Genomic DNA, 13,873 nt, shown 5'->3' with positions numbered 1-13,873 from the left:
TCAAAGTAGGGCAGAGACGAAAGAGCTTATCCAGTGTGGAAATGAACCTGACCATCAAGTTCAGCTACACCTCTGCAGAGTCTAAAAGTGACTCACACACATGAAAGGTGAATATTGGCCAATAGCTTCTAAAGCATTGTTACCAACTTCTCATAAACATAATAGACCTTGGATTGACACTTTTTTACTTTGATATTTCAACCCAATCAGATGCTTTTCATTTGATCACCTTTGCCATTAGAATGTATTTGCCATAAAGTGACACGATAATTGATGGAAACACTGTCTCTTTTTCTGGTTGGATTACTGACTGAGTTTCCCTGACTGGCACACTGTTGCAACTAAGGAAACACTTATAAGTGAATACGAAAAGTATCAGTATGAAAACCTTTAGAAATGTACACAAGGTAAGATATTTATTTTATTTGATGAATTGCTAGTAACTGTCACACATTACCAAAATCATTAGATCAGTTCAGCTAAATAATGTCGGATTAAAGGTTTGGTTTGTTAAAAAATATAATCAATAAAAATGTCCACTAACGGACTGATTTATGATACTGATACTAAAACCTTACTTTATTAAATCCCATTACTTGCTGAGATAAAACCCGACAAATAATTTTATTTTTAAAGAAAAAGATAAACCTATAATAACGAGAAAAGATGTGATCTACATTTAGCGAAATCATGATTTAAATCAAGAAACAAGACTAGACTATGACCCAGGATTCAGTTCTAACGTGAGTTGCTTGATAAGTTCAAATACTCTTGGTTAAGACTCAATTTGCATCAATATGAACAATTATGAATATAGAATTATAGGGATGATTCCAAAAAATAGCAAATACTTAAAATAGCAAATACAAAAAATAGCAAATACTTCTGAGCAATGATACACTAGGTTGACTAAGTACGTCATCGTATTTGTGACAACAACAAGAAAAACTCCAAACAGGGAAAAATATAAAAAAATGACCAAAATAAAATACACAAGGCTCTTCCAGACACACACAATCATTGTGATTTTCTGCCCAATCTTAATATGATTGTCATAATAAACATATGCACACGTAAACAGGGCTGTGCATCAAAACAAAAGCAGCATAAAGCTGTTTCCTCTCCCTGCCCCCCCCCCCCTCTCTGCGGGCCTCAGGGCTGTGTAGCAGCACCGCAGTCTAATGCCATTATTCCTAATCCACCCTAAACCCTCCTAATCCATGGCTAATCTGGAGGAGAGCTTTGGAGTCCACACTCACTCCTTCCTGCTGTTCCCACACCTCAAAACACACACACACACCACACACCACACACACACACACACACACACACACACACACACACACACACACACACACCACACACACACACACACACACACACACACACACACACACACACACACACACACACACAGTCCTTTAGAGGGAGGATTTACCAGTTACACACACCAAAATATTCCATAATAAACATACTGTATTAAAAACACCTCTGACTCCCACTTCTGTACAAGCACACAGTGTACTTTATGTGCATGCAGGTGGACACACACACTAAACCAAATAAGCTTAAACACAAAGGATTTTTCTCGCACACACTCTAAGCCGCTGGCTCCTGCATATGTTAGTGGGAGACATTTAATAAATTCAGAGCATATCAGCCTATCCCGAGTAGGGAGGATTAGCCCAGGATAATCTGTGTGTGTGTGTGTGTGTGTGTGTGTGTGTGTATGTGTGTGTGTGTGTGTGTGTGTGTGTGTGTGTGTGTGTGTGTGTGTGTGTGTGTGTGTGTGTGTGTGTGTGTGTGTGTGTGTGTGTGTGTGTGTGTGTGTGTGTGTGTGTGTGTGTGAAATGTCTTGCCCCACAATCCACCACAAACTTCTCTTCCTTCTACGGCTCCTATCTGTCTTCCTTCCTCTCAGCTTTCTCTCTCACCCACCTCTGTCTTAACTCACAGCGACAGGCATGTTTTAAGGCTTACCTCTTGAGAGAGGAAGGGGATGACTTGGGCGCAGATTGCGTTCAGCCGCTTGACGATCTCCGCCTGCAAGACAGAGAGGTGGGCACACACAACACAATCATTTTCAAATTCAGACAAGGAGGCGTTGTCTTCTTCACATGACTTAAACATTATAGTAATAGCTCACATTGGTTTTCTTTACATGATAGCCAGCTCATGTGAAACAATTTGATGAATTCTCAGTTGTTGAAAGCTTTTACGTGGGGTGTTAGAAACATCAGGTCTGGCGGGTTTTTTCCAAGGAAGATCTTTAGTCTCACAGGAACTGAGGCCTACAGAGACTAAATGAGGAAGGAAATACACTCCATACATTTGTTTTACCTCGAGGATACACACAATTGGTTGTAATGAGTAGCACCGAATGTAAACATAACTTTAGTTTGTTTACAAAAACTCCACAGGGGCTCTTTTAAATTAAGCATTTAATAAGCACATGAACTGTGATTGGAAGTCTGCGTAGCAAAGGCCATGAAAAGAGCAAAACCACCAGAAACTCAAACTTCATCTGCAGAAAAATGCAAGATAAAAGACATCAAAGTACCACCCACACTGTGTGTTTCAAAGATGATCTCTGGAAAGTGCAGTGCACAGGCAGCACGGTAATGAGCACTTAGCACCAATGTCACCAAAACAGAAAAAAAACAAGCGTCACAGAAAGTGCTCTCTGAAACTTTATTATTCAATGTTAAAAGTAAAGCAGATGTTCTGCCAAGAAGTCTGAATGAAGGGAAATTATTCAGACTGACCAAAAAAGAAGGTTGTTACATGTCATCCAACGAGGGAGTTAGTAACTCTTTATGACCTTTTTTGTTGATTTGTTTTAAGCAGCTAAATTAAGACCAATCTACTGAAATGTGATTATGTCCCCAAGTCCAATGCAGTAGTATCCTGTCAAGGGCTTCTTTCATGTGTATAACCTTGACAGAGGTGAACTTTGCTCTGGTATCAGTAGTAACAGAAGCCCCCGGAGGCCATGAAAGCAAACCTCCAGACACACATGGATACAAACCCTTCAGACAGACGCACACACCTCACTGCACCAGGATGCTACACAAAAACACAACCATGTGCACACTGGCAGGTGCACACCTCCACAGCCTTCTCTGTATTCATCAGATGTTTTACTAAACCCAAGGGTTGGCTTTTAAAGATTATACAGCACTCTCTCTCACTCCACATCAGGTAGGTATTTTTTTTACAGGAAATTGCCTGATCCACTGTCCCAAAGGGAGTGCTAGTAGTGCAACTCTAATCCAAACACAAACACAAAAGGAGACACAGACTTGCACTCAACCACACACTAAATGGAACACAAGGATAAACACCATTTCTTTTTTTTGTAAGACTAAAACTATAATTTACAGTATATCCTCAAGAGGTCACGTAACCTGCAAGCACAATGGTTGGAGAACTCTCGGTCACTCCTGTCATACTGATTTCTTTTCAATATTATGACTTCCAGAGCCTACAGCAGTTTGTTCTAGGGGTGACCCCCAAATAGGCGACTATTGTATCTTACGAGCTTGATTTGACTGCCAATTTCAGAGTTTAATTGACGCAGTGGCAGAAAAAGGGGGTTTGAAAAAATGCAATAATTCCACCCATTGTCCCGTGTGTCGCTAACCCTTTTCGTATGTTGATCGCTACAATCGGGGGAATGGAATTATAGATGACGGTTGCTACTAAAACCACGAAAAGCACAAGTTACAAGACCCTGTGTCACATTCGGTGAACACCAGCAAGAAATAGAGGAAGGACTCAAATGCAGAAAATACTCCTAAGGCAAGCTAGGACCAAGGATAATTTCCTGAAGGCCAAGGACATGAACAGGCTTACATGTTGGCAACAGTATTGAAGAGCGTACAAGAAAAATCCAAGACAGGAGAGAAGGTCAGAAACAGGAAACAAAGCACAAACTGTACACTATCTATAGCTTCCAGATAGATCCTTTGAAAATGCAAGTCAAGAGGACCGGTCTTTAAACTAAATGCTTAACAAACCTAAATGATTGAATCACTCCACCTGCACTTTTACAGTACAGTTTAAATACAGTTTATTCTTACATATTAGGATTAATACTTAAGCACATCTAGTGTTAGAGATCAGCAGTCCAGGGCTGAAAGTTGACTTGTACTGATTTTTATTCAGGTATAAGATGTGTGCTCTGGCAAAGAAGCAGCAGCAGCTCTGCAAAGGTTTTGCCATTTAAGAGTATTCTTCAGAATAGATGAGTAGCTAGAAGAAGTGCACCGATGTTCACCATAACCAGACAGCAGACAGACGGTAAAAACAAACATGAGGGCAATAACACAGCTTCATGCTGATCCTTTTCCACTCTGCGTACATTTGCAGTCATTTCCACAGATTTGAGTGGTAACTTACTGAAGAGATTCCACTGAGTTAGTTCATTCAATGTTGATGATTCACTTACGGACAAATACTGGTCAGAAAATACTCTTAAACATCTCAGGAATTCCGTTGGTTCTGCTGTTGTGCTTTTATAACTGAGTGATTGGCAGAAAACACTTAAGAGGCAATACATGTCAAAAATATATATTGTAAGACACATGACCACAGGATGTCTGAGCACCAGCTATCAGTAGACTTAGGGAACCATTTGTCAGGCAGTTTGGTAACTCCAGGGAGTCCAATTTACCTGTGATTAACACAGCAACTCACTCTGCCACACACAACCTAAAACACTGACATTTTCATTTTATATCTAAAGTTTATCCTGTGAAGACTTGCTGTGCACACATGCCCTTTTTCAGCTTGGTTCTGCTTCACATTCATACACACCGGGGAGCTGGCCGGTACATATTAGTCTCTGGGAAACTTCACTGTTTATTAGTTGGTTGGGGTTTAGTGCCTTGCTCAGGGGTATCCAGTGTGATGTGTTGAGGGAAAATAAGGCCATGCTCTGTATTTGCACCCTAACAAGTGAATGAAAAAAAACACTGCTTCCTCTCTGACTGTTGAAGGACACAGTGAACGGATGGTAGACAGCTACAGAGGTGAGGATCGGTTGGGGGAGATGTTGCCATATCTGCTTGGACACTTCGCTGCAACGTCACATATCATACTCCCAAAGATGGCTCTGTAGCATAAGTATTTGGGAGGAATGTATACCCCTATGATAAAGCTGACAGGAAGTGAGGAGGAAGGGGGTTTCATTTCATTTGGTTATTGCCTTGATGTAGTATTGACATTTTACATTGTGTATTTAAACTGTACTACACCAAACATTACTTAACTTTGACATAAAGTAATGCAAACTTCCTGCTCTCTGTTTAAAGACATTTGTATCTGGTAATTATCTACAAAGTTATTATAACAGCACATCATACAATACAATTGCATGGATTTTGTAGTAATTTAAATTTGAGCTGAAACAATCAACGGGAAATTCAATGCTAGATTAATTATTATTGTAACGGTATGATTTAATCACAAGCTTCAACATATAAAATGTGGATATTTTCTATTTCTTTTATGATTCTTTACTTTTGTTAAGGAACAAGTCATCATTTGATCAATCAAAACAGATGTTAAAAAGTTACTTTATATTACAAAAATCATCAGTTGCACAAATGAATTACTTCAAACCACAACATACTTTTGAAAGACTGTCAGATACACACACTGTGTAAAAACAACGACTCTAAAGCTGTAATGTAAAGATACGGATCTCCATTAACAACTATACGCTGAACCTCCAATCGATTCGTTTTGAAGAATTGACCCTGAGGTTTTGGCACAGACAAAGACACAAAAGCACTGGAGCAGAAAAGGAAATGGAGATGCTTTTCTACGAGGCAACACAACCAATTTCAGGTGACATTTTACATCAATGGCAGACAATCGTGAATGTCGGACAGAGTGCAGGAGATGTCAGCCTGTTCAGCCAACATGTCTGTTCACACTACAGAGACCAAGGAGAGAAAAAAAAGTAGTCCTGGTTTGTTTAAACCTAGAGATTTCTTTCCTTCAGCGAGCATACCTCGACTTCGACCTGTACCTGTCACCGTCTCCACAGTGAATAAATAACAAGAAACGACGTGCCAGAGAGTCCTCTAAGGTTAGGACTCAAACTCTGTTTGATTCATGGAGCTTATTGCTAGATTAAAGGACTGTGTGGTCACATAAAGCCTGGTAACCTCAAAGGCCAGATCATGTGCGCTGAATTTCTGCGACCCTCTGTGTGAGTTGCTGGAGAAAATGCTCCTTCGGTTAAAAAAAGAGAAAAGTCAGTGAGCAACTGTACAACATCAAGCTTCTTATTTTGTGGTTCGCCCCTTGTGATCAGATCAACGACATGCAATAAATGGTGTGATCTGCCTTTTGAGGAGAGAAAAATAGGGCTACTACAGAGCTCGCCACTGAATATGCTTTCATTGTTTACCTGAGAGCACCTACTTGCTATCTTTTAGCTTCTTGGACTACGGTACTCTCTTTGTGATGACAGCATAAGATCCCAGCAATAACAACTGATCACCAAACATGTTGCCCAAACTAAAGGAAACAACAGCTCAAATACTCTCCCTTTAACTCCTAACAACAAAGAAATTAGATCAGCCAGGAGCCTTGAGTCAGACTGGGTCAGATAGAAGATCAAATGTCCATCTCCCCTGTGGAGCTTTGTAAGCACACCATCAGCACCACTTTTCACCACCAGCTAATACACCCTAATGGACCCCACCATATAAAGGCTGAACTCCTTTGTGACTGTCTGTGAGTGTGTGTGTGAAAGACACCACTTCATAGGTAGGTAAGAACGGAGAGGAAAAAACAAAGGATGCTATGCAGACAGCTATACAGACAATGTAAGCTTCAGAATGAGTGCTTAATGAAGATTATGCAGTATTTATGAACCTTATTAAGGTTTAAAATAAACCCTCTCTTCCCCCTACCATGAGGGTCAGTCGTGGAGTCTTAATTGACTGTAAAAAATAAAACATTGAGTCTTGATATAATTAGCCAACATAAATAAAAACACAAATAAATATGCCAGTGGTTTATTTCTGGATTTAAATTACTTGTAAAAAGTGAATTTATATCGATGTGTTGCCAAATGTCCAAATTGCATGTCTATAGGTCGAAGAATCATTATTTTCCAGGCGGACACAGGGCAGAGAAGCTGGAGCTAACCGATAAAGTTAGCTCAACTTGATCATCTGATATCTTAAAATCCAGACGTCCAATGAATACAAATTATTCATCTGATTAAAATATAGTTAAAAAGACCAATGTTTTTTTTTTAAAGTACATTTTATGACAGCTTCTAGCAGCTGGTTTTGTGCACCTTCATTATAATAACAAATGTATCTAGATTTGAAATCTATAGGAAACATTTAGGATAATGTAAGCACACAAATCAATAAATATAATATGGGTCTAGTTTTTACTGTATGTGTAAATATTAAACAGTATATCTTTAACAGCTACATAAATATAACCAGTCACAAAAGGCACTACACCAAGCCAACAATTGTCCGTCACATCCATAGAACTGCAACTTGTCTTTGGTTTATTTTGGGACAAGATACAAAGATTTAGGTAATCAGTGAGCTTTATATGTGCTGGTAGGCCCAACCTCAACAATGCATCGCCTTATTCTCCTCCAATCCGCCACAATTTCACCCTCATGTACATTCAGAACTTACATTTAAAGTAAAATCTTAATCTGTTTTTTAATACTTTACATTTGTAAAATATCAGTAAATAAGTTATTTAAATCATATTTTTTGTAATTCAGAGGTTTCAGTGAGCTTTTAATCTTGTTTCTAAATGCATTTTCTAGAAGTAAGACATTACGTGACCAAAATCCTCAAAATGAAACAAATGTCTCCCTATCCGCCGCTGTAAAATGAGTTGTCAGACCTTGTTGAAAACACTGTCGGTCTTCAGTATCAAAACGTCTTATTACTTCCTTCCTTCACCACTTTCTCCTCCCTCCTCCTTCCCTTTTTCTCCCAATCCTTCGCTTGCTTTATTTCTCTTTCAGCCTCGCTAATTTGCAATTGATTAGCTGTCCTCTGGCAGCTCAGTCCCATGCTCTACATCCCTCGTACGATCCTCCCGCCTTATCCCTCCTCTCCCCCTTCTCCCCCCTCTCTGCCTCCCTGTCCGTCCTCTCCTCCTATGAGTCAATTTCTCTTTAACGAGTGCACCAAAGCCCCTCTGTGTAAATAAAACAGAGCAGAGCCAAAAATCAATGGGCCTATTACCCTCAGAAAATGCTAAACAAGCAATATTAGCAATTCACTTGGTAGCGGAGGTCGGCTGCCTTAATGGGACTGAGGCTCGACAACACCCCCCCCCCCCCTTCCCCGTCAATATCTCCACCACCACAATCCCCACCCCCCCACCCCCACCCCCTCATTCGGAATCCACTCAACGAGCCACACACGTCGTACCATCATATCCGAGTCAGTGGATACACAATTAACGCCCATGCACACTCGTGTACCGGTTCACACAAACACAGCCTGCACAGCTAAATCCTTTTCTACGAAGAGTCCCACACACACAAACACACACACACACACCCACCCACACACACACACACACAGACACAAGCACACACGCACACATACACACAACAGACACACACACACACACGCACACACACTACAGACACACACAGACAGACTGCTGGCAGAAATCAGGGATTCACCTTCCAAAACTGGTTCCTGACAGAAATCATTGGCCACCACACAAAGCCACAGGCCACATTTTATCTCTATTTATTTATTCTCCCTTCCCCCAAATAAACACACAGGTGTACGGACGCCAACCACACACACACACACACACACACACACACACACACACACACACACACACACACACACACACACACACACACGCACACACACACACACACACACACACACACACACACACACACACACACACACACACACACACACACACACACACACACACACCCTGACAGCAGCAGACAGCGGGATTTATAGTAGACACCCCCTGTTTCATCAGACAAGTCTGATTAGTGTGCCAGTAAAGTGCTGCATGTGTGTGTAAATCCACACACAGAAACACAAAGACCAACACACATACAATTAAAGGTCTACAATATATGAGCACATGCACACACACACAAAGCACACAAATACTGAACACACAACTAAATAAACAACTACATTGTGCATACAGACAAATATACACAAACACACATACTAAGCAAACATGTACAGTATACGTACAGGCTGTTAAACAGATACCTCGCCACACACCCCCACCCAAAAACACACACACAGCAACAGAATATCATACACACAGCTAAACAAAGAGCAAGCATTTATCACTTCCTCTCATGCTCACAAACACACACACACGACACACACCATTTCTCTGCAAATGAACGTGTAGCTGGTTAGCTGTGGCCCATTTAGCCTGGCAACTCATGTGTGGTTAACACAGACATTTATGCTAATGACCTTCCACGTTTAAAAAAGGCAGCAGTAATGTAAAGGCTCGTTAAAGGCCAAATCCTCGCTCATTCGAGACATTTTTCAGCCCATTTTCTCATTAAATGAAACTGACGACATCATTATCCACACGTTGAATTGCTATTCAACCTCACAAAGCGCACTAGCCCCAGTTTGGGCTTCTTGTTGTCACCATTACATTCAAGCTAAGCATCCTGACTTCCTCAAAATAATTACCCGGGGATCTTTGAAAAAAAACCAGAAGGTTGTTTGATCAAACTGACCGCTGCGCTGGAGGTATTTCCAGAATCTTCAAAGACTCGTCTAACCATCTCTAATAAATAATAAAAATATGGCATCAGTAAGATACCCCTCTTTTAACCAAGTCTCAAACTCTGAATGTGCTTCTTGATTTAGGCAGCCAAGATATTATATTTTCTAAAACACAAGCATTATATAAATGCACTATTGCCCACAGAACTGAATGTATGTAAGTCGCTTTGATGTAATGTAATGTTAACATGTAATATGCCAAATGTTTTATTTCCTTAACTGTTAAGGTAAGTGTTAAACAACGTTTGGGGATTTTCAAAAATCAACAGATCGATATTTTCACATATTTCTAATGTGACACACCTCAGACCTACCACTTGAATATTACTATCACCAAAAAAATGTTGAAGAATAATATTAGAACTATTATATATTTATGTCTGGATGGGGCATCAAAAAAGATGGCGGGACAACATGAGATATTTAAATATTGAAAACTTTCATCATGTGACTGCAATATGGGCTTTTCTTTGCTGTGATGACTTCGTACCAGTGGCGGTGATAAATACATGATCTCCTTCCCATTTAAAAAAAAAAGCTACATTCCTCTGACGCCTACTAAAGTTTCACTTGCTTTAACATAAGAGTAAGACACTTTTCCTACCTGTTTGTGCATCTCGATGTTGAGTCCATACGACATTTCATAGTACTAAAGAAAAACAAAGATCAATGTTGGGTCAAACAAACGTGTAAAACACACACATACACATAAAAACACACACATGGTCAATGGGACTCACCATGACATAGTGTCTCTGCATCTCAGTTTTATCACTGGCCAGTTTTTCACACTCCATTTTCAGACTGTAGGCAGAACGAAACATTGTGTTAGTGTTTAAAAGTGAAAGATTACAGAAAAACACCTACAATTATTTATTAATTCAAATGAGGATAGTCTACAAGATACATTACCTTCCATGTTTTCTCACATGAAACAAAAAAATTCAATCCAGACAAATAATCTGCATAAAACTGAGCCTGGAAGTGACTACAACATTTTAAAGTGTATTTAAAAATATGAGTGCAACAAAGAAAGAAAAATAAGTTGCTTGGATGCCACCAGTTTCCCCTGCAGACACAGACACTTACTCAGCAGGTGCAGTGCAGTAATTAATGGATCAATAAACGACCACACAAACCTCATCATATATTCTTTACAGTGTGAGGGGATGCCCAAACTGCACCATCAACAAAAAGCAGACATATAATGAGGATCCTTTTTACAAGTGTGGTTACACAAAAGCCTAACTCTTCCAAACGTTGTCTTTTACTGGAAAGCCTCAACAAATTACGACAGCAAGCTTTTAACCGTGTAAATCCTGACTTCCATAAAAGGAGAGTACTCAAAAGAAAAATTACGATTGCTATTCAGCTTGTACATATGACCAACTCTTTCTTTGTTTTATTACCAAAGTGTCTCTCTGCTATTTGGATTTCATGCATTTGCAGTTTGATCACAGTTTAACGCATGGAGCCAGCACTATTCTTGGTTCAGCTCATTCAGCTCAAGCATTGGTCAGCGCTGGTTCATCTCACCAGGTGATTGGGCAATAATTACAAAGAGGCCAGAAGTGGGCGATTATTATGCATTGGTATCAAGCTTATGGCTCTGCTTCCAAGCAATGTATTTCACACTTCATCATGTTGGGTAAAAAAGTATTTCACACCACTTGCGTTCGCAGAGCAAGACGTGCATACAGAGGTTGATGGGCTGTACCATGGTTACTCTCCAGTAATAGATGGAGCAAATGTCAAATGTGCCCCCATGTTGGATTGAGGGTTGGAAGACAATCCTTTCATGGGATCCCCAAATGGTTATTTACCTCAAACTAGAATGGTTTATTCCTCAATCATATTCAGTTTTCTGTCTTGTAATTCATGTCGTTGCGTCATGCATTTCCCAAAACCTTTTGGTCACACTGTGATTCATACATGCCTGGTACAAAGGAGGTTGACATCACAGAAGTGACCATGCTCATTACACTATTTCATCCACCAATAGTTGCATGGAGCCATAACAACATATTGAGCTCAATACAAAGTTGGAATGCTTCATGTGTATTTTTCCTGACTTTTGGAGGATGAGCATATTTTTCAATGACAAGTTCCATCCAAACTCTCACCTGTGATACTGGGCTTGCAGGAAGTGGAACTCCTCCTTGATCCGGTCGCAGGACTCGGTGACGGTGAACTTTAACGGCTGTCCCGGCTGGTGGGGGACCTCGACCCAAACCAAATGGCATATGGAGGGGGGGAGAGAGAGGAAGAACTGAGCCAACTTAGTTCAGTGTGACGACACACACACACACTCACATACTCACATACACACACACACAAACACACACACATTTACACACACACAGGCAAAACTGGATAACAAAAGGCTCCTCTGTGATACGGATGGCCTTTTGGTTTCACTCAGTCTCTTTACACGTAAACCCACGCACACTCACAGACACACACAGCTGCAGCAGTTTGACAATGAGCGCAATTGTCCGGGCAAGCGCGCAGTGGCACGGAAACTTGATCTAAACTGATTACGCATCAGGCGCGCGGCTGTTAATCTGCGCTGTTTTGACATAATGCCTTGGCTGATGCTGCTCCTTTACTTACCGGATGCCGTGCCGGGGGGTACATCTTGCTCAGATCTCGAATCATTCAAATGTTTTGCAAAGTTCGTCTGCATAAACAAAAAAACAAATTGTGGGAGCAGGGATCTTTCACTGTGCGTAAAAGGTCAGTCACTGGCCGGTTAGCGGGTTAGGTGCAGGTTCCGTAAAGAAAGGAAACATCCTGGGACATTTGGCTGGCTGCCATGCTTTAAGACAGTATTTTAAAAGTCCATTCAGTGTGAAAATCGAAGCAGCAGTTGTCTCGGTGTTCTCCAAGAATCTCCAGCGCGTTACTGCACGCGCGCAAAGCTTAATTATGTCTCTCTAAACTCACAACGATTTTCTACTAAGCGTCGACTTTTGACATATCGTGACCTTGCTTGTTCGCGAAAAAGCTTCTCCACGGCGTCCCGTGGTCACGCATTTATCGGTTAATTTCCTTCAGCCTCCGTTGATGTTGACATCCTCACACAGCACCGGCGCAGCGACCACCTCACAGACTGTACAGCCTGCCACCGCGAAGCCAAATTTAGAAGCAACCAGTCGTACGAGCACAATTACATATTCACAACAATTATATGAGCCCGTAGCGTGACGTCGGGACGTGTAGTTTAATTCACATCAGTCGATAATAAGCACTACAGATGTGCGTCTGCTCTAAAGAACTACAACTTCCCAGCCATTCCGCGAAGCTCCCTGAGCCAATGGTGTGTGGTCTGCAGGAGGAGCGACCACTAAAGACAGCCAATAGAAACATATGAGTGTGCATACTGGACTCCATCCTCCTGCCAATCATCGATATGTTGTCCAATCAAATCCAACAGGAGGCAATTTATGCAGACTCCCCACGTGGGGGCTCAGTCTGGTACTAAAAGATGTCACAGGGATTAATCTGGAAACTATCTGTTGACTTATGATTTTTTTTTATAGAGACTTCCAGGCAGGAGCAAGCATATGGCCCCGAGGTGTCTCATATTTGTCCTGTTTTTAATTGAATCGCCTATTAAAACAGTCTGTTATTATGTCCACAGATTGCACTCACAACCCTGCAATTACATTCTCATTGAGCTCCCCTCTTAGGTACTCCTGCCTGCTTGGATAGGATGTATACTGTACGATGTAGTCCTAGGGGTAGACCAAATATTGTAAATACCCAATGAACTTACATTTTAATTATTATTAATCCTACAAAGTGCAGTATAAGGACAGCTCAACCCCCCTTTGTCTGAGGATATGTGTTGGAACATATTTTAAGAGGTTTTTTTAGACAAATGCACCTGCAGTTTGGCAGTAGCCTATATTTACGTAAAAGTAAAACCAAAGTGTTACAAATTAAAGTCCTGCATAAAGCATTATCTTATGTATCTATTGATATATCATGTGTTAATAGATGTTATAATGTAAACCGATTTAGCACCTTATTCTATTGTTGTTATTTTTGATGTATACAGTTAC

The 13,873-nt window shown here is 40.7% G+C and overlaps 1 protein-coding gene across 2 annotated transcripts in view; it reads right to left on the bottom strand.

Moving 5' to 3' along the window:
• The window catches only part of LOC117473204 (transducin-like enhancer protein 4), a 29,049-nt gene extending 16,124 nt beyond the window's left edge, over window positions 1-12,925 (bottom strand). For both annotated transcript variants that reach the window (XM_034118721.1, XM_034118722.1), the window contains exons 1-5: window positions 12,420-12,925; window positions 11,930-12,015; window positions 10,547-10,610; window positions 10,411-10,455; window positions 1,981-2,043 (exon numbers count right to left, since the gene is read on the bottom strand). In XM_034118721.1, the coding sequence (XP_033974612.1) occupies window positions 1,981-2,043; window positions 10,411-10,455; window positions 10,547-10,610; window positions 11,930-12,015; window positions 12,420-12,464 (303 nt within the window). In that variant the 5' untranslated portion in view covers window positions 12,465-12,925. The remainder of the gene's footprint in view (window positions 1-1,980; window positions 2,044-10,410; window positions 10,456-10,546; window positions 10,611-11,929; window positions 12,016-12,419) is intronic.
• Between the last annotated feature and the right edge of the window lie 948 nt (window positions 12,926-13,873).

The sequence above is a fragment of the Trematomus bernacchii genome, unplaced genomic scaffold, assembly GCF_902827165.1.
Source record: "Trematomus bernacchii unplaced genomic scaffold, fTreBer1.1, whole genome shotgun sequence".
Taxonomy (NCBI): Eukaryota; Metazoa; Chordata; class Actinopteri; order Perciformes; family Nototheniidae; genus Trematomus; species Trematomus bernacchii.
The sequence above is the reverse complement of the archived record's forward strand: the minus strand, read 5'-3'. Positions and strand labels throughout refer to the sequence as shown.